General features: G+C 52.5%; 2 protein-coding genes across 5 annotated transcripts; both read right to left on the reverse strand.

The window, feature by feature from the left end:
- Positions 1-50: 50 nt before the first annotated feature.
- MED11 (mediator complex subunit 11) lies at positions 51-1,716 on the reverse strand. The gene is made up of 3 exons (XM_068530608.1): positions 1,552-1,716; positions 1,225-1,355; positions 51-546 (listed from the first exon to the last, which is right to left on the reverse strand). Exons 1-3 carry the CDS (start codon positions 1,634-1,636, stop codon positions 409-411), a joined length of 354 nt encoding a protein of 117 aa, XP_068386709.1. The 5' UTR covers positions 1,637-1,716; the 3' UTR covers positions 51-408.
- Positions 1,717-10,186: 8,470 nt separating this feature from the next.
- ARRB2 (arrestin beta 2) lies at positions 10,187-18,873 on the reverse strand. 4 transcript variants are annotated; one of them, XM_068530284.1, is made up of 15 exons: positions 18,779-18,873; positions 15,911-15,941; positions 15,207-15,267; positions 15,050-15,094; positions 14,624-14,820; positions 14,282-14,341; positions 13,842-13,909; positions 13,573-13,708; positions 12,973-13,057; positions 12,604-12,676; positions 12,171-12,308; positions 11,379-11,462; positions 11,197-11,276; positions 11,028-11,082; positions 10,187-10,740 (listed from the first exon to the last, which is right to left on the reverse strand). In XM_068530284.1, the coding sequence occupies exons 1-15, from the start codon at positions 18,799-18,801 to the stop codon at positions 10,647-10,649; spliced, it is 1,230 nt and encodes a 409-aa protein (XP_068386385.1). In that variant the 5' UTR covers positions 18,802-18,873; the 3' UTR covers positions 10,187-10,646. The 4 variants fall into 4 exon arrangements, 3 of the variants coding, with proteins under 3 accessions (XP_068386385.1, XP_068386384.1, XP_068386386.1); XM_068530283.1 differs by having other exon boundaries at positions 11,028-11,118; XR_011071873.1 differs by lacking the exons at positions 10,187-10,740; positions 11,028-11,082; positions 11,197-11,276; positions 11,379-11,462; positions 12,171-12,308 and having other exon boundaries at positions 12,619-12,676; positions 12,973-13,463.
- Between the last annotated feature and the right edge of the window lie 1,316 nt (positions 18,874-20,189).

The raw sequence follows: 20,189 nt of genomic DNA on the forward strand, positions 1-20,189 counted from the left end.
ATCACCCATATATGCCCCAATGAGAGTCTGAGCTCCTTGTTTTTAGTGTTATTGTTTTTATTATCAAAACCCTTAGTTCTCATTTTATCTTTTCCAGTGAACAAAAATGTGTCTGCATTGGTCCAAGTCTGCCAGAAGCCTGGGGCAGGGACCTGAGGAAGTTGGGTTGGGCGTCTTTAGTCTCTGTCTCCTGTTCTGAGCTTGTCAGCGCTCGGCGAAGTGCATGGCAGGAGGAGCCAGGGCACAGCCATGCATGGGCTTGGTCTTTAAGGTTCTCCATTCCCACCTTTTGTGCCTTTGTCCTCATGGCTTCTGACCAGCAAGGCATGTACGGGGCAGCCCATGCTCTCCAGGTTCTGTCCTGGGGTGTAGGTGGAGCTCTCCTTCCAAGCTTTTCACCTGCTTGGCCTAGTTTTCCAGCATCTGCTCACAGGTTCGAGCCACCTCACTGAGCTTGAGACGAGCATAGTCCACTCGCTTCAGGGCCATCTGACAGTCCTTCCTCGAAGAGTAGCTGGAGCCCTCATGGGGCTGCCCTGTGGCCACCTACAGGACATTTAGATTGATCAAAGAAGCACCCCTCCCCTTTCCCATCTCCCCAGCCAGGCATCAGGTCTCTTGCCTCATTTCTTCCCTGCGTCTGAATTTGCTATGCCACGTGCTTAGCTGGATTCCCTAGGGCATATCACTGAATTTCTGTTAACCTCATCTGTAAAATGGGGATGACAGTAACTAACTACTTCCTAGAGTTGTTATAGGATTAGATAACGCAGAGTGTCTGGCACACTGTAAAAGTTTAGTAAAGGGTAGTTGCTGTTATAATGACCTCAGAACCCTTTCAATCCTGTTCCTTTCCTCAGGAGGTAGCCATCTGGGGCTCCATACCCTTGAGGTCAGGTCAAGTTTCTAAGAGCATATCCTGTGGCTTTCGTATTGTTCACACACCCTCTCCCAGGACTTCCCCATCCAGTGGCTCATGTGATGCAACTCAGTGACATAGGAAACCTACCCTGGAAGGGAGGGGTCCTGCCAGGGTCAACAGGCCTGCTGGGTAGGGCTGGTCTTGCTTGGCTCCCGAGACCAAAGCTCTGCCCGGGACTCCTGAAGGCTAAGGCTAAGGCAGAGAGCTGGGGTGGGCGTGTTGCATGGTCCAAAACACACACACACACACGCGCGTAGGACGTTCCAACACACACACACACACACACCCACACACCCACCCACCTGAGTGAGATAGCGGATCTGAGCCGACAGCTCCGCCTCCACGTGCTGCACCGACGCGGTGAAGGCCGCTGCCTGTCGGTCTAGGAGCCGCTCATTGGTTTTTTCCTTGGAAAGTTCCAAGATCACTGTACCTGCCAGGGTGGAGAGTGGGCGGGGCTATCCGGAGACTGCCAGTATAGCCGCGCCCCAGAGCCAGCCCCACCCACCCCTGCACCCACTTAGGATCCCTCCCAGCCACACTCCCAGTCACCGGTCGGCGCATGTGCGCACGGTCGGTCTAGCTCTCGCTCTCGCTGCCGCTCCTCCTCTGGTCGTCGTATCCCGAACCTGCATTCTGAAGAATGGCTCCAATTTCCCGTTCGATGTCTTCCAGGGCGCGTAGTCGCTCATTCGCCAAGCTGTAGGTAGCCATCGCTACTCCTGGATTCTCTCCTTTTGCGAAATGCTGCGGAAAAGTGCCCGGAAATGGCTGTCCGTTTGCGCCCGCGCAGAGCGCGCCCCTTAGCTAACACTACAGTTCCCGGGATGCTCAGCGCGGTCTCGCCGTTCTCGGTTCATCTGGTGAACTACAACTCCCAGGGTCTCCTGCGCATGCCCAGGTCTGCGCCACCACCGCGTGACCACCTGTGGTAAGAGGCAGTATCGAAATATTCACGCCCTTCAAACCTGTTCACCTTCACGACACTGTCTTGTGGTCTGTGTTTAATTTCTTCTACAAGAATTTAGTGAGCGTCTGCTGGGTGCTAGGTGATGATGGTGGGAGCTCTGGGTGTTTACAGACTGGACAGCCATGGACCCTGTGTTTGCCTATCCCACTCCGCCACCTATCGGAGCCTGGGGAAAGCTGGACTTGGTGAGTGTGACCTTATTCGCCCTAGCGATTCCCCCTGAACGGGAGCCCTGAAACACGGACTGTCAGTATATTCTGAGAAGCTGGCTCCTATCAGCCTTTTCCCTCTCTGATCGCCTGTTAATGTGGTTGGCTCTGGGGATACAAAGGTGAGTGAGGTGGACTCTCACGTGATAGAGGGATAAATGTTTCGTTAGGGATACGCCCAGGGTGTGTCTCTGGGAGCACAGAGAAAGGATTCTGGGAGGAAATGCTGCGTGAACTGAATCTGAAGGGTTAACCAGGTGGATGAGAGCTTGGAGTGGAAAAGGGAAAGGCACAGGCAAGCGCATGGTGGTGTGAGGGGGCTGACACATTGGAAGTCCAGCAAGGGGTTCAGTTTGACTGGAGTGAACGCAGTGTGGTGGTGGATAGGTGTGACTGGGGAGACTGGAGTGGGGAGCCAGATCAGGAAATGGCTTGCAAGCTAAGGAATTTGGACTTTATTTTGAAAGCATTTGGGAGCCTTTGAAGGATTTTCAAGGGTATTCTGACCAGCTGTACCTTTTAGGAAAGATCAATCTTAACAGTTTATGGAAGATTGAGAATGAAGCCAGTTTGCACAGGGTTAGCAAACGAGTGGAGACTTTCAGTTAAACTTGAGGGATCTAGCGTTTAACTTCACTCCTTTACTAAATCCTAGGAAGATAGCAATAAGGGGATTTTAGAAAGGAGTCAAGGAGAAAGAGGAGTTAATAGCAAAACTTTAAATAGAAACTGCAAGACAGAAGCGTATGTGGTAACTGATTTAGCAGTGAAGTGGTAATTAAGCCAGCAGTGAAGAAAGTTAGAAGCAACTTTTTTTAAAATTTAATTTAATTTTTTATTGAAATATAGTTGATTGGCTTAGAAGCAAGTTGATTTACCCTTAAATCAGTGGCATCACAGTACAGCTGGGCTGTAGGTAGTACTAAAATTAGGAGGATTATTTGAAATAGTTAGACCCCCCCCATCTCCTCCTTTATATCCTCATATATCTTGGCAGCTGCTTACCCCCAACTCATCAGATTGCTGGAGGTTTCTTGGTTGGAGATGGAAACCAGAGAGTCTTTGGCATGGAGGGCACCAGGGCATGACTGTATTTAAAACAGAGATTGAGTGAAAGTTTATTTACTGAGTGGTGGTTTCTAGAACTCTGGCAACCAGGCTTTTACCTTCCAGGTCAGAGACTGGAAGACTCTCATCTGGGGAATTTGACTATTCAGAGGAAGGATCTAAGGGTATTAACATCAGGGATTCTCCAACAAAGCAGTTAGCCGGATCACGCCATAGTGAAACCCACAGTTGATAAGTCCCAACTGTGTCCACAGATCTTCTAGTCAGCTTCTTAGCATGTCACCCTTAAAATGAGCAGACATAAGACAAAGGATTTCTAGATGTTTGCAGAAACTTTCTAACATGGAAGGCAGAGACCAAAATAAACAGAAAAAAAAACCCCAAACAAACAAACCAAAAAAACCCCAACTTCGATGACATAGAGTAAAACTTAAGGAAAAAAAAATATTGACTTGCTTGGGTCAGAGATACTATAATAAAGGATTGAATCCAAGAAAACACACTTGAAAAATAAAACCATGAGGGAAGGAATGAAAAATTGAGCAAAAGGGTTGAAAGAGAAATTGAAGCAGTCTCCCAGCAAGTAAAGCAAAAGAAAGGAGATGGCATATAGGAAAGACGACGTGAGAAAATTAGAGAATCAGTCCAGCGGGCTTAAATTCTCTGAGAACAGGGAAAACAAAGGGAAGAAAGGACTTGTGTTTCTAGATGAAAAGGGCCCATTAAGTGCCCAGCATCAAGGCACATCATGAAATATCAGAACACTAGTCTCACAGAAAAGGGTCTTGCAGAAGCTTCCAGAGAGAAAATAGACCACATGCTAAGGATCAGCAATCAGAATGGCCTTGATCCTCTGAATACTAACACTCCACACCAGTGGGGCAGCGCCTTCAACGTTTTGGGGGAAAGTGATTTCCAATGTGGAGTTCTGTACTCCAGCTGTAGTAGGGTGAAGGCTAAAAATGCAGTGGCTCAACCAAATAGAACTTAACTTTTTCTCAGAAAACAGTTTGGTGTGGGTAGTTCAGTGTGCTCCACAAATCAGACCGAGACCGAGGCTAGCAAGCAGTGCAGCTCTGCCATCCTTTAGGCTCTTATGTTCAAAAGTATGGTCTTCAGGCCACAGCATTGGCATTACCTAGATGCTTTTTAGAAATGCAGGATCTCAGGCCCCACCACAGACCCACTGCATCAGTATCTGTGTTTGAAGATCCCAGGGGATCTGTATACACAGTATACTTTGAGAAACACTGCTTTTCTCTTCCAGGTGATCTGTATGCACAGTAAACTTTGAGAAACGGTGCTTTGCTCTGGGACATTGCTGTGTGCAATGTCAAAACTGGGTTGCTGCCCTCCGTGGGTTGCAGCTGGCAGGAAGGCAGAAGAGAAAATATGGAGGAGGCACACCTGTCTCGGAGGTCTGGCTAGGGAGTGGCACATATAATTTCTACTCACATTCCTTTGAAGAAAACTCAGTCATGTGGTCCTACCAGCTCCGGGGTTCTGGGAAATCCAGTCCTTACCTAGGTGGCTAGCTATTCTAGCGCCATGGCAGAATAGGTTTTAGGGGATATCTAGACTCTCACAACAGCCCAACTATCAATAACGAAGATAGAATAAGGACATTTTGATATGTACAAGGTCTCAAGTTTCTCTTCCAAGTACCCTTCTCAGGAGGTGACTAGAGTTAGACCCAAGTCAGAAGGCTCCTGGAGAGAGATTTTTCAAGGAGATGGAAGAGATAACATCTGTTTTGTTTTGAATGAATTGAGAGGATACATAGATTTTTGGAGGAAAGTATAGAGCAGAATTAGTGATAAATCAGAGAATAAGCAAATTTTAAAAATGATAGTTATTCAGGGAAAACAGTTGTGCAAGAAGAGAAAGGTAATCATAATAGACCACATGACGCAGCTATGGATAACATTTGCAATAAATCCTGGATGTTGATCTGACCCCGATTGATAGAATTCCCTTGGGAGAGCTTCCCATGTTGGGGCAGGGGGGCGAAAGGGCTCTCAGGCTTCACCTTACATGGCAGGAAGCCTGTAGACAATGCTTAAAACAAAAATCAAGAAGTAGCAAAACAAGCATGTTGTTTAGAGATGGAGGTAAATGCCAAAAGAAACATCGAACGGAGGTGAAAGTGATTGCCTCTGAGGAGAAGGAAATTGCAGGGGGAAGGAGTTTACTTTTTCTTGTAATAGCCCTTGTAGTCGTATCTGACTCCTTCAACTATGTGGATATACAACTTTGGAAATAAAAATTAAACATGAAAAGCGAGAGAGGAGATAGACTTTACTGTGAAAGAGCCCTGAGTGTGGAGGAGTGTTTTCTTTGGCTTCCTTCCTTTATCCCTCCCTTTTCCCTCCTTCCCTCCCTGCCTTCCTTCCTCTCTCCCTTTCTTTCTTTAACGGAAGAGACTTGCACGGGTTTATTTACCATGGAGGAAGAACCAGTAGAGAGAGGCAGAGTTTGAAGAGATGGGGGCGGTTTGATGAATCAAGGTCTCAGAGGAGGTGGGAGGGGGAGCGATCTGAGCACAGGTGGAGGGATTAGCTTCGACCTGGAGGCGGCATCTTAACCTTGGTTGTGTAGGAGAAATGGTGTCGATGTCGGTGCTTGTCGGTAGGAGGTGGGAATTAAAATCATTCATCCCTCAGAGCCTAATCTCTGTGAAGAGCGGGAGAAGTCACTCTGAATGTGAGGAAGGTTTAGAAAATTAATGAGTTGGATGGGAGCAGGAGTAGGAGGTGACCAGGGTCGTGGAGGGGGACAGGGGGTTATCAGGTGTTGAGGGCCCGGCTGAGGTTAAAGGCCATAGGTTTGTAGTGGCCCAAATCCGTACCCAGCGCCGAGCACGGTGTTGGCACCTAGGATGCGTTAAAAATATTTGTTGGATGAATGAGTAAATGTGGTTGTGTGATTTTTCTCTGACAGTGCCTCAGCAGCCCCGTGTTGGAGGGGACAAGGGCGGGGTGGTGGTTAGAGCCAAGAGTGGGGTTTGAGAGCAGGTTTTGTGAAAGGAGGAACAGTTGAGGGTGCTGATGAGATAGTGGTTGATGTGATGATCCTGAAGTTTAGTCTGGAAAGAAAAGGAAGTGTTAAATTGCGAGAAAACAGAAGGGCCAAGAGCTTTGTGACAAAAAACCAAGAAGTCATTAAAAAAAAGTGATTATAATTGACTACATATTAAATATAAAAATTATGAATTATTAAAAATACCAGAAGCAAAATACTTTGAAACTAGAAGTGATGGTTACACACATTGTGCATGAACTAAGTGCCACCCAATTTTACACTTTAAAATGGTTAACTTGGGACTTTCCTTGTGGCACAGTACTTAAGAATCCGCCTGCCAATGCAGGGGACACGGGTTTGATCCCTGGTCCGGGAAGATCCCACGTGCCGTGGAGCGACTAAGCACGTGTGCCACAACTACGGAGCCTGCGCTCTAGAGCCCATAAGCCACAACTACTGAAGCCCGTGCACCTAGAGCCCGTGCTCCGCAACAAGAGAAGCCACCATGAGAAGCCCATGCACCGCAATGAAGAGTAGCCCCCACTCGCCGCAACTAGAGAAAGCCCGCACATAGCAACGAAGACCCAACGCAGCAAAAATAAATAAATAAAATAAATAAAATGGTTAACTTTATGTTATATGAATTTTACCTCAGTAAAAAGAAAAGAAGAAAAAGCTAGGAACAAATTCAGAAGACAAAGTGGGAAAAATATGAGCAAAATAAATGACAAAGGGTTAATTGCTTTACTATATAAAGAGTTCTCAGGGTACTTTAAGAAAAACAACATCAACCCAGTAAATCGGGTTCATCCTCACTCATGATCAAAGAGATGCAAATTAAAACTAGGGTGATACCATATGTCATCTGCTTGATTGGCCGTAATCAAAAAGGCGCTCACCCTTTTTTTATCTCATTTTTTAAAAAAGTTTTTATTGAAGTATAGTCGATTTATAATGTGTTTTAGGTGTACAGTAAAGTGATTCAGTTATATGTATACTTTTTAATATATACATATACTTTCTTACATATATACTTTTTTTTTTTTTGGCCACACTGTGTGGGATCTTAGTTCCCCAACCAGGGGTCGAACCCGTGCCCCCTGCAGTGGAAGCGTGGAGTCTTAACCACTGGACCACCAAGGAAGTCCTTGTATACTTTTATATTTATATGTTGGGTTGGCCAAAAAGGTCGTTCGGGTTTTTCCGTAAGATGTTACATAAGATGTTCTGTAACATCTTGCGGAAAAACCCGAACGACCTCCGTAACATCTTGCGGAAAAACCCGAATGACCTCCGTAACATCTTACAGAAAAACCCGAATGACCTTTTTGGCCAACCGGATACTTTTATATATATATACTTTCTCAGATTCTTTTCCATTATAGGTTATTACAAGATGTTGAGTGTAGTTCCCTGTGCTACACGTTAGGTCCTGTTGGTTATCTATTTTATATACAGTAGTGATGCTTACCCTCTTTGACCCACCAATTCTACTTTTTTTTTTTGACCACGTGGTGGCTCGTGGGATCTTAGTTCCCTGACCAGGGATTGAACCCAGGCCGTTGGCAGTGAAAACAGGGAGTCCTAACCACTGCCAGGGAATTCCCCCACCAATTCTACTTTTAAGAGTTTGTCCTACAGATGCACTTTGCATGTGCAAAAAGACATATCTTCAAGGATAATTATTGTAATACTGTTTGAATTAGCAAGAATGGACATCCTTCATGTCCATTGATAGAAAATTGGTACAAGTAAATGACATCTAGGCAACTCTTTTTTTTTAATATATTTATTTTATTTATTTATTTTTGGCTGTGTTGAGTCTTCGTTGCTGCGTGCAGGCTTTCTCTAGTTGCGGCGAGTGGGGGCTACTCTTCGTTGCGGTGCGCGGGCTTCTCATTTGTGGTGGCTTCTCCTGTTGTGGAGCACGGGCTCTAGGCGCATGGGCTTCAGTAGTTGTGGCACGCGGGCTCAGTAGTTGTGGCTCGCAAGCTCTAGAGCGCAGGCTCAGTAGTTGTGGTGCACGGGCTTAGCTGCTCCGCGGCATGTGGGACCTTCCCGGACCAGGGTTCGAACCCGTGACCCCTGCATTGGCAGGTGGATTCTTAACCACTGTGCCACCAGGGAAGCCCCTAGGCAACTCTTTAAAAGAATGAGGTAGATCTATGTGGATTGCTAAAGGAATGTTCTCCTAGCTGCATTATTAAGGGAAAAAAGCAAGGTGTAGAAGAGTGTGCATAGTATGCTACTATCTATATTTAAAATAAGGGGGAAATATGTTCATATGTGTATGACTGTGTCTGAAGAATGTCTTTGGAAGAGTAATCAAGGAACTGCTGATAGTGATCGCCTCTGGGAATGAGAAACGGGAGGCTGGGGATCGGGGCAGGAGGGAGCCTTCTGTTCACTCTTTACTGTTTGGATTTTTTTTTTTTAAGCCGTGTGCTTGTTTTACTTAAAAACATTAAAAACGTGAAAAGCTAAAAGAAAAAAGGCATTGTTTCTCAAAGCATGTGCTAATTCAAAATCCCGATTCATGGATTCTTCCTGGGATCGACTGAATCAGAATTGGGGAAGGTAGAAGCCTGGGACTCTGTGTCTTTATCACGTACCCCAGAGGATTCTGATTCACCTGAAAAAGTTTGAGATCCATGGGCCAAGAGCTCAGAGGTCAAGGAGTGGGTTTGTAGTTGTCAGAGGGATGATGACGGCTCCTCCACATGAAGAAGACCAGGGTGTGCAGGGTAGGCTGCTACTGTGGAGAGGTAAGCAAGGTCATTGGCATTTTGGCAGCACTTAAAGCCTGTGGGTAAATCATGATTTAATTAGATGTCATGAGCCATAACATAGACTAAAGGCCTGTATGGGCGGCTCCATTTGCCTCACCAGCCTCATCTGGAACTACTTTGCCACTGGCTGTCTCTGTCCCAGTCCCTCTGGCCTCTTTCAGTCTCTGAAATGTTCTGTGTTCCCTCCTGCCTTCACACGTGGTGTTACACTTTTTTGCCTGGGATACTGGAACTCCTCCTCATCTTCCAGTACTCTGCTCAAAGGTCACTACCTCCAGTGAAATCTTCTTCCAGCCCTAGCCTAGATCAGAACTCCCTAGCTCCAGGGAAATCTTCCAGCCCTAGCCTAGGTCAGAACTCCCTAGCTCCTGCATTTCTCCTTTGGAGCACAGATACTGCAATGATTTAATGTTTGCTTCGGTCACTGCCAACCCTATACTATACCTGGCACATAATAGTGGTTTAAATCAAGATTGTTCATGGAATGAATGAATGAGCCATAAGAGAAAAAGGAGAAGGCTTGGGCTACAGGAGTGGGAGTGGGTGGTGGGGTGAGGGATGTCAGTGGAGTAGTGCTCCCTCCAGCCCAGCCTGGGGCTTCAGCCAAGCCTCTGGGAGTCCCTGATGGACGTCAGAGGAGCAGCAGTAGGATGTAGCTTCTTGGACCTGTCCACAGCGGCATGACTCTCTGTGGCTGCCCAAAGCCTCGGTGTCTGTGTTAACAGTGTAAGGACCAGGCTCCACAGAGATGTGTGTCGTGTGGCTTCTGCCTGCAGCCGTGGTCCCGCTGAGCCCCAGGAGTGGACAGCTTGAGCAACCATAGGAGCAGTGGAAGTGAACACACTCGGTCACAACAGGTCACCATGCGGTCATGTGTGTCAGCTGCAACAGGGAAGGGCCTGCCCTGCCCACCTCCCAAGAGCATCTAGTCTGCAGGGAAGTGAGTTATTATTCCCTCTGTAAATGAGTAAGTTTACTTTGTGGCTTTACCAAACTGTACCTTTGAGTTGGGACTGACCAAATCAAGTTTCCATGTTTACCTTGGAGCTCAGGTACAGCTCAGCCATTCAGTAAACGTTTACTGACAGCCTGTGGGCCAGGTGCCATGTGGGTGCAGAGAAGAGATTGCGTCCTCACTCACAGCTAAGAGTCATGGGTACGCACACTATGTGCTCCTTAAACGCTGCATAGAAAACACACACGCTCATGCCTATTAAAAGGTTTATTTTCTTCTTTATGCTCAGAAGCAAAGAACTGGCCTTGCCCCCCAAAGGGTCTCATCCTGAAGGAATGGGAGGCAGAGATAGTGACAGGAGGGGGTGTTGGTGTGAGGTTGAATGTGGGAGCTCTTCCACCCCCCCTTTCCCTACTATCCTCTTCAGTGTCCCCCTCCAAAAAATTTAGGTACGAACCCAGCTTGCCACCCACTGGGGGGCTGGGGAAGCACAGCCGTAGTCAAAAAATTAATGCCCACGATCCACAAGAGAAGGGTCCAGTGTGTATCTGGTGGGGGATGGGGGAGGGAGGGAGGGGAGGGGTTGGTTGAGGAAGCCGCTGGGTGGAGGGGAAAGGAAGAGAGGCTGGGATCCCCCCCAGTGACGGTGGGGGTCTTGGTCCTGCCCCTGCGTCTCCCAGCACCACCCACTCCCTTCTTCCAGCCCCGCTTCCTAGCAGAACTGGTCGTCGTAGTCCTCATCCTTCATCCCCTTCAGCCGAAGCCGGGCAAAGTCCTCAAACACGATGTCGTCATCTGTGGCATAGCTTGGTGGTGGGAAGGAGGGGTGAGGCGAGGGCTCCAGCCCTCCTTCTCCACCTCCCACTCCCCTCCCGGAGACAGAGGCAGCCATGGGGCTGGAGGTATTTGCAAGAAGGGACAGAGAAGGGCAGGTAATCGGCAGCTCACAAGGCTAAGTCCTCTCGATTGGATGCTTCAACCATCCCTCCCCCAAAAGAGAAAAACAATGAGGGGCAGAGGGTAGGTTTGAATGTTACAGGGATCTCTGTCCAAAGAGAGTCAAAGCTCGGAAGGTAGGGGGTGAGTCTCTTACTTGGTATCAAATTCAATGAGGTTGGTGTCCACAGGGGCATCTGTTTCAGGAGCAGCTGAGGGGAGGAGGAGAGAGGCGGGGTGGGGGGTTGCTGAAAGGACCGGCTTTTTTCTCCACTGGACTTGCTTCAGGCCTTCCCTTGCGGGGCTTGGGCAGGTGGCAAGCTCACCTGACTGGGGTCTGGGGAGGGTGATGTGGTCATGGGGTTTGGGGTGCATAAGAACAAAAGGCAGCTCCACAGAGACATCCCTGGGGAGAGAGAGAGGCACCGTGAAGAGATGACAGTGCAGAGCCAGAGGAAAGCCCTGCGCCATCGCCCCACCCCCAGGATTCCCCGACCCCAGCACTCACCCGCCTCGAGACACCACCAGCTTCACCTTGACCCTGTAGGACACCAGGATTCCCAGCACCTCCTTGTTGGCACCCTCCTTAACGCTGCAAGTGGGAGGAGGAGTTGGACCAGAGCCCGTTGCCCTGCACCCTAGGCTGGTCTCGTGTAAGGTACCCGGCTGCGTCCTTCCTCTCATCTTCTCAGTTCTCTCCAGTAAAAGCCCAAGTCCTTGTGACCCAGCAGCCCTGCACTGTCTTGCTCTCCATTAGCCCTCTGACCTCACTTCCTGCTCCCATGCTGGCCTCAAGGCCTGCTGTGTGTGGTCGTGTACAGAGGCGCCAGTGTGGGTGAAATCCAGCCCACACTTGCCGGAGCTGTTCCTAGAGGCACGGGGCCCGTAGAGGCCAGCAGTGGCTCTGCGGCCCCTCCTGCCGCCTCAGACACGAGGGGCCGCCTGCCTCTGCGTCTTTGCGCCTGTAGTACCCTCTGCCCGGAGGGCTCTTCCCCTGCGCATCCACAGTACCTACTTCCTTCACACCTTCCCTCAGAATTCACCTCTGGATTACGCACCCCGCCCCCCGCCCCACCGCCGCGGCTTTATATCTCCTTTCTCTGCCTTGCTTTTTCTCAACACCTATGACTAAACATGCTCTGTATTTTGCCATTTATCTGATCTGTCTGGCCTCCGTCTCCGAGAACGTAAGAGATGTTTTGGGTCTGTCCTGTTCGCCGATAGAGCCTGGCACACGCCTGGCGTGGAGCGAGTGTCTGTCTCCTGTGCTGCAGGACTCCCCTCCCCCAGCCCCCCTCACATGGTGCTGGACGCCAGGTTGGTGTCCTCGTGCTTGAGCTTCCCGTCCAGGGCGAGACCGCGCTTCTCCCGGTTGTTGCTGAGCAGGGGGGTTATGGTGTACACCTTACAGAACGTGGAACTGGGCGACACCTGGTCACTGGGGGGTGGGGGCAAGAGAGCGAGACTCTGGGGGCGCAGATGGGGTGAGGGGGCAGCTCCCCCGCCCCAGCAGCTTCTCCCCCGTCACTAGCCCCTGCCCTCTTTGGGCACAGGTCATAGGGAGTAGGTTTTGGCTCGACCTGCTCAATAAAATGAGCAGCTCAGAGCCACTCAGCTGGAGGAAATGCCCTTGTAAGCGGAGACAGTTCGGGAAGAAATGCCCCCCAACCTCACGTTCCCTGGGCCTACTCTTCTCCCCTGAGGTTGGGACCCAGGGCTGTTGTGCTACTCACTCTTGTTCGATCTGAGCCACAGGACACTTGTACTGGGCGGTGCTGAAGAGGCAGATGTCGGCGTACTGTCTCACTGTGGGGTGGGGTAGGGCCAAGCAGCTCCGCATGGAGTGCCGGCAGCCCTCCCCCCAACTCCAGACCCAGGCAAGGGCCCGGCCCCAGCGCATCACCGCCTCTGCCCCTCTGATGACCCGCACCCTCCCCCTAACAGTAAACCCCACCCCCATCTCATCCTGGGACAGACAGCCTGAGTCCTTTGAGCCCCTCGGGTCTCCCCACTGGGCTATGTCCTGGGGCTGAGCTGATGCCTGAGGCCACATTTGCAGCAACGCCCTCCCCTAAGACACTTTTCCAACCCCCATGTCCTACCAGAGACTTTGATCTTCTTGACAGTCTTGGTGGAGTTGTTGGTGACGTGGACATTGACATTGAGGGTCTCCCCATGGTAGTACAGCTTTTGGGGGGGGGTCAGGTTAATCGGATCTTTTTTCACTGGTCCCATTATTGGTGTGCCCCCCCCCCCACACGTTGCTGGGCCTCCTCCCTCTAAACCCAAGCCCACCCCCAGCTAAGGCGGCCTCCTTTAAAAACACCATCCTGGGGCTTCCCTGGTGGCGCAGAGGTTGGGAGTCTGCCTGCCAGTGCAGGGGACACGGGTTCGAGCCCTGGTCTGGGAGGATCCCACATGCCGGGGGGCGACTGGGCCCGTGGGCCACAGCTGCTGAGCCTGCGCGTCTGGAGCCTGTGCTCCGCAACAGGAGAGGCCGCGATGGTGAGAGGCCCGCGCACCGCGATGAGGAGTGGCCCCCGCTTGCCGCGACTGGAGAGGGCCCTCGCACAGAAATGAAGACCCAACACAGCTAAAATAAAAAAAAAAAAAAAAAAAAAACAAAACAAAAAAACCCACCATCCTGACATGTGGCTTCACCCCTCCCCCCCGGGTCTGCAGCACCTGGGTCCCCACCCCACCTCCTTGTCCAGGGAAGCCTCAAGGTGGAGGGACCGGTCAGACATGAGGAAGTGGCGTGTGGTTTCAGCCGAAGGCTGGGGGCCGGGTTTCTCTGGGGCAAACTGCACCTTTCGGATCACCAGACGCACAGAGTTCCTGGGGGCAGAGATGAGGGGTGAGAGGGTCAGTCCTCAGATGCCCAGACACTGGCTCCCGCCTCCCACAGGGGCCTGGGGCTCCTGGGACCCAGAGGGAATGGTCAGACCTGAGGGGAGGTTGCTTCTCTCACCTTTTGTGGCTTTTCTCTTCTAGTGATTTGGCACAGAAGGCTCGAATCTCAAAGTCTACCCCACAGGCCTTGGGAGGGGGAAGAAAAGGTCACATCTTACACAAGGCCTCTGCCACTGTGGCCACTCCCTTCCTTCCCACTTCCCTGTCTTGGGCATGGACTCTTGCCCCATCATGGTCTGAGGAGCGTAGGGCCTGGGTCTTCCGCCTCTGCCTCCCCGAGGCCCGGCCCGGCAGAGGCTCGGTCCTCGCTGCACAAGGTGAGCCCCTCTACTCAGGGCCGTGCAGGTCAAGAGCAGGGGGTGTCGCAACTGAACAGGGACCATTCCGTATACCCACTGCCATCGGGGACATCTCCCTATCCTTAGTCCCACCCTGACGTCTCCTCTCCCCCCCTCGGGTGTGTTCCCGGGCTCCTGCTGGACCCTGTTCCTCCCGTACCTTCCCTGTGTCCTCTGGGCCTGGCTGCAGGGTGACGGAGCAGGGCAGGTTCTGGGGTATCTGTGGCAGAAGAAAAGAGTTCAGTTCTTCCAGAAAGCCCCGGAATTTTCCTCCCAATCTCAAGAGGCTGGAGGACTCCTGGGGAAGAGAAAGGAAAAAGGAAGGGGCCCCAGGGGGGGAGGCAGAGAGGCAAGGGCTTCCTGAGTGCAGGGTGACCCTGAAGGGGGGTGGTCTAGGGTCCCTCCTCACTGTTTCTCCCAGACCTGCCCGTAACAGGTGCCTCACCACCCCCCCAACACAGTCCCAGACGCCTTGCTCTGCAGAGGGTGGGGGCGTCCTCACTGTGAAAAAAAAGGGGTGGGCATGCTTGCCCAGCTTCCTCAGCAGCCGGTCCTGCAGGCGGGTGGGGGGCCGGGGCGGGTTGGGTGTTGGGGGGAAGGCCTGGTAGTTGGCGATGAACAGGTCCTTGCGGAAGGACAGGCCCAGGACATCCAGGTCTTCGCGGCCATAGCGGAAGGCACAGGTGAGGGTCACAAACACTGGCAAAGGTGGGCAAGGTAGGGTGGTCAGGAGCCCCCCTCCCACAGTCCCCCCACTTCCTAGCAGCAGCTGCTCCTTCCTCAGCAGCATAACACCTGCCTGAATCCTACTCCTGGCTTCCGCCTTGGCCCTCTGTCTCCCCAGGGCCCCTCTCAGTGCCGCCCGTTTCATTTCCCCACGTCCCCCTTTCGCTGCCTCCCCTGGGGCCCCTGGACGCGGGGCCAGTACCTCTGCGGTCCTTCAGGTAGTCAGGGTCCACTAGCACCACGCCATCTGGGAAGGGGACACATGAGCTCAGTTCCTGTCAGCGCCTCTCCTCCACTCCTGGGCCCAGGAACTTCCTCCCCTCTTGGGGCACGTGATGCCACTTTCTGGGCACACTTACCTACAGGATCCACTTTGTCCAGGTGATCTACGAAGTCCCGCTTGCCCAGGTACACGGTGAGCTGAGGATGTAGAGGGGTCACAGGGAAGATTGGGTAGGCGGGTGGCAGGGCTTCAGAGCCCTCAGAAGTGGCTGCCCTGACCCTGGTCTTCCCAGGCTGGGGTATCTGAAGGAGTTTCTCCTGGTTTCCTCCCAGTAGGGTTGGAAGAGGAGAGTGGTGGGCTTTGCCGGACTAGCCAATCTTGAGGCTTTTTAACTGCTCCCTAATATCTTTTCGCACTTCTGAACACCAGTTGGGTGTGTGTATGTGTGTGCATGGGTCCAGGAGGACCTGGCGCTAGGCAGGCAGGCAGAGAGCCTCACTGCATGTCCTCAAGGACCTCTGGGATAAACAGGCCATAGCCTGTGGGGATGTTATCTGTTCCCAGCCCCAGGCACCGTGGGTTGGCTCCTAAGAGGGCTCCAGGCATGAGCTTCTGGCCCCTCCCCCGCGGTCTCACTTAGGGACCCGAACTGAACTGAGCCAGTCCCCACCCAGCCCTGTTGCTGGCTCAGGCCTTTGCGGCAAGGGGCTCCAGGAGGGAAGGAAGTCGGCTCTTAGCTGTCACAGGAAGTGGGGAGCTTGGGGTTGGGGATTGTCTAGGGGCAGGCTGGGCCTTGTGAGGGCCCAGGGGGGGTTGGGAGAAGCACTGTGGGAGACTCACCTTGCAGTTGGGACTCGACTTCTTGAAGACCCTAACAAAACAGAAAGGGAAACCCCACTGCCTCCCTCAGACTCAGCAGGGACCCCGGTGCCAGGACCTTGTCCCTCCCAGCCTGAGAAGCAGAGCTCACCGGAGATTCCTGCCTGGAGGCTTTGGGGCCTTACCCAGCCCTACCTGTTCCCACTTCTTCCCAGAAGGAAAGGTAACCAGAGGTCCTTAATACTCCCAGCATGGCAGCCCCTCAAAGCTGGTTGCCAGAGGAACCGCTCAGGCTCTTCCCAGAGGACCTCCCCCAAGGGAACCTGAATGGGCAGGTTGCAGTAGTGTCTGTGTAAGGCCTAACTCTCTTTCCATCTCTGGTCTCCACCTCCCACAAGAGCTGGAGTACTTGAAAGAGCAATGGCTCTAAAATGGTTTCTATTATGGGCAGTACCTAAGTGTGACCCTACTCTCCATTAACCTCCAACTGTCCCCATCTCTGATCTCAGCAGCTTAAAAGCTTATTTGTCTTTCAAGGCCCAGCTCAGGTATCACCTCCTTTAGAAAGCAGATCCAGCCCAGACTCTGGTCACTCCCTTTTTTGGGATTCCTGTCACACATTGTTTATGCTTTACCTATGGTGTGATAGCGTGCAAAAGCAGTTAGCTGTGTATCATCTGTCTCACTAGATAGACTGTGAGCAGCAGAGGCCTTATTAATTTGGGTGTCCCCAGCACAGCACCAGCCATGAGACAAAGATGATGATGCTGGCTAACATTTATTGGATGAATGGTCTATGCTCAGCACTGTTGCAAGTATTTCATGTGTGTTATCTCATTTAACACTCTTAGCAACCCAATGATGGAGGTCCTGATGTTCCCATTTTACAGGTGAGGAAACTGAGGCACAGGAGAGGTCAAATATTTTACCTAAGGTCACAGAGAGTGTAAATGGTGGAATTTGGGTGCAAACAGGTATTCTGGCTCTTCATCACTAAACTATTGTACTATCCTGCCTCTGTTATTGGCATTAGGTTTGTTGGAGTGAAGGAGATTCACTTTCCAGTTGCTGAAACAATCTAAGCCTGGACTCCACCCATTGCTGGGAGGGTAGGGAGGTGTCTGGCAACCCCTATGTCCTGGCCACTTGTGGGCCTATTCTTTGCTGCACCATCTTACTCCTCCCAATCCACTCTGCCTCCGCAGTGATATCTGTGAAGGGTCGCCAGGTAGTAGAAATTGAAATCCTGCCAACTGGCCTATCCCTCCTCCAACTCCACCACCCTAGTTTTTGCTATAACAACTTCACATGCCCCTTCTCCCCAGAAGGCCAAGCTATCCAAAGACTATTAGGCATAGGGTATGGAGGCCCCCAGGTATCCCCATCTAATAAAGAAGAGCAAACATTGGTAAGGTGGCAGCTAGGATAAGCACCCTATCTCCTGTCCCCACTTGGGGGCTGACTGCTGTGGCATCCTCCAGCTCTCCCTCCCCTTTGCTTCTGGTTTTCCTCTTTGTCCTAGTGTTTCTTCCTATTAGGAGTACTGGCAGAGGGTTGGGACAGCCACAATCCGTTGGACAACTGGAGTGTGGCTCTGGGGTAATCGCCCTGAAGCAGCTGCAGGGCACCTGCCCTTTGGATCCTAACCCAGCCAGCCTCCTGCGGGCTAGGGAGGAGCAATGTGTATACTGAGGTTGGCGTGACCAAAGAGGTACCCAGTGAGGTGGCGGGGGGCAGCAGAAGCAGATGCCCCTTCACACTTCCTGCTATTCTCTCCATTTCCTGTGGCCCAGAATTTGATGGGGGTGGGAGGAATTGTGCCAAGTCAGCAGTCCCCCTTTGGTCCATCCGTCCCCCTCCCTGAACCACGTAACGGAAATCTGGGGCCTCCCTCAAGTCAGCAACTTCCCCTTTCTCTGTGTTTAACCCCTAATCCAGGACACCAATCCTCCCTCTGATCATCTCTCCAATATCAGTTGACTTGGTGCTCAGAAACCTATGCTTTTCTACTCTACGGGTGGGGAGTGGTAGGGCTGGTAAAATTTTTTTGCAGAACAAGTGACAGATCAGAACCAGGCCCCCATTCCTGATCCTCTCTGGAGAGAAGCAAATAGCCCCAATCTTTTTCCTCTTTTGCTCCTGATCCCCAGGGACTCAGGCGTTCACCCACTGTCCCCTTGGGGGTGTTGGGTCACAACAGGAAGTGGATTTTGCTAGAGACCAAAAAGGAGAACTCGGGGTGTCAGTGGAAGGAAGGAGCCTCGATTGCACAGAAAACATCCGGGGAGTGGATGGCGTGCCCAGGGCAGATACAGCCTTCCCTCACCCCCGGGAAGAGGGGTCAGGCCCAGAATCGGGAAGGGTCGCCAAGCACTCTGCTCCACCAAGATGAAGCTGTTGCTCCTAGCAACCCGGGGGAAGGCAGAAGTTTGGAAGCGGAGCCACCCGGCCCTTGGGACAGGTTGGGGCAGCCCGACTGCCTGTGGGTTACTGGACAGGAGGCTTTCCAGTGGCTCGGCACGAGTCTAGGGGGGATCCCCTCCTGGCATCCAGCCTGCCCATACCCGTCCCCTCGGGGCCGGCCACCTGCTCCGCCCTCCTCCGCCCCTGCATCGCAGCCTGTACCGGAGTCGTCCGGCCCCCACATCTCTGCGAGAACCCAGATGCAGGTTTCCTGATCCCCTTCAGCCCTCGCTTTCTGCAGGGGCTGTGGCATGCGTCCCCCTCATCATCCCCGAGGACCTAGGCGTGCGGCCCCGGATGGCCGTCCCCTAGGGACCCAGGAGTCCGACCCCCGGATTCTCTCCCCCGGGTCCCTGTCTGGGGACCGTCCCGGCACCCGCCCCGAGCCGCCGCCCACGTCCCGCCGCGTGGCCCCACCTCTCTTACCTGGTCCCGGGTTTCTCCCCCATGGTGCGCGCGCCCGCCGCCCGCCCGGTTCGCGGCTAGCTCGCAGCCTCCTAGCCCGCTGCCAGGTCCCTGCTCCTCCCCGCGCCACTGCGCACGCGCGCCCCCGCTCTTTCTCCACTCCCCCCTCCCCTCCTGTCCCCCCCGCCTCGGATCCTGGGGAACCGAGGCCAGATGCGTCAGCCCGGATCGCGCGCGCCACGGCGCTGCCCGCCCTCTCTTCACAGGCACGCGCGGTGATTGGCTCCACCCGCTCCCCTCCGCGCCCCAGCCCCACCCTTGCCGAAGGATCCCTCGCCGGCGTGCGCTGTCCCTACACCCTGCTCTTCCCGCCCATCTCTCCGCCCCTCCGCACCCGCTTAGGAACTGATTGGGCCTCCTCAAACGAAGGCGCCCGCCTTCCAGGGGATTGAAGCCCTCTGATTGGCTCCCTGCATCCTGGACCCTGCAGGGGTCCCCTCCCCTTTGTTTGCTTTCTCAGTGGCGGTGGAGGCGAAGGCGGTGGTGGGGGCGGTGGATGAGCTCAAGCACAGTCTAGGAAGGAGGATGAGGGGAGGCACACGTGGGTGAACGGTTCCAGTTGCGTGATACTCGCCTATTGCGCGTCGCTCACCTGCTCACCCCAGAGCTTGTAGCCGTCTTTGGCCCGCCCTCCCGCTTCTTTATTGTGGTGTGTCAGCTCCCCCTGGTGTCTGTCTTTGATCTTTGCAGGGTTACTTTTCCTAATCTCTCTTAACCACCCTTCTCCATCCGTTCATCAAAGCTAACATCCATTCATGCACGCCTGCATCCATCCATGCCTATTTTGTGCTAATCACTATGCTAGGCGATGGGGACCCAGACATGAATTAACATGGCCCCTGCCTTCCTCGTATGGTTGAGGAGACAAATAAAGAGGTATTATGATTCCAGGAATGCTATAATAGAGGTATGACTCAGAAGACAAAGTGACTCCCAGCGCTTGACGGGGGGAGGGATGGAGGCAGTGCAGGCTGTCCAGAGGAGGGGACATTTGAGGACAATCTTTCTGAAGGGTGGGCAGAAGTTGAGAAAGGGTTTTCCAAAGAGAGAGAAAGGCAAGGGGCACATCCTGTTCTGAGGTGTTTGTGGGGTTAGAGGGCAGGAGAGATAAGGCTGAGGAGGATGGCTGGAACAGGAGTGTGAAGGATATTGTATAGCAGGTAAAGGAGTGAGACAGGGGCCTCCCGTGGAGGAGGACACATGGATCCAGTAGTGGTTTTTTTAAGCCAAGGGGTGGCTTAAAATCTTCCTAAAGGGTGAGATTTCTCCTTTAGGAAGATAATTCTGGGCAGTGTGGAGGGTGGAGGGAGTGGGGCATGGCTGTTGTAGGTGAAAACTAGTCAAGGAGAGATGATGAACAGTAGAGTGGAAG

The sequence above is a fragment of the Eschrichtius robustus genome, chromosome 20 (genome assembly GCF_028021215.1).
Source record: "Eschrichtius robustus isolate mEscRob2 chromosome 20, mEscRob2.pri, whole genome shotgun sequence".
In the NCBI taxonomy this organism is placed as follows: domain Eukaryota; kingdom Metazoa; phylum Chordata; class Mammalia; order Artiodactyla; family Eschrichtiidae; genus Eschrichtius; species Eschrichtius robustus.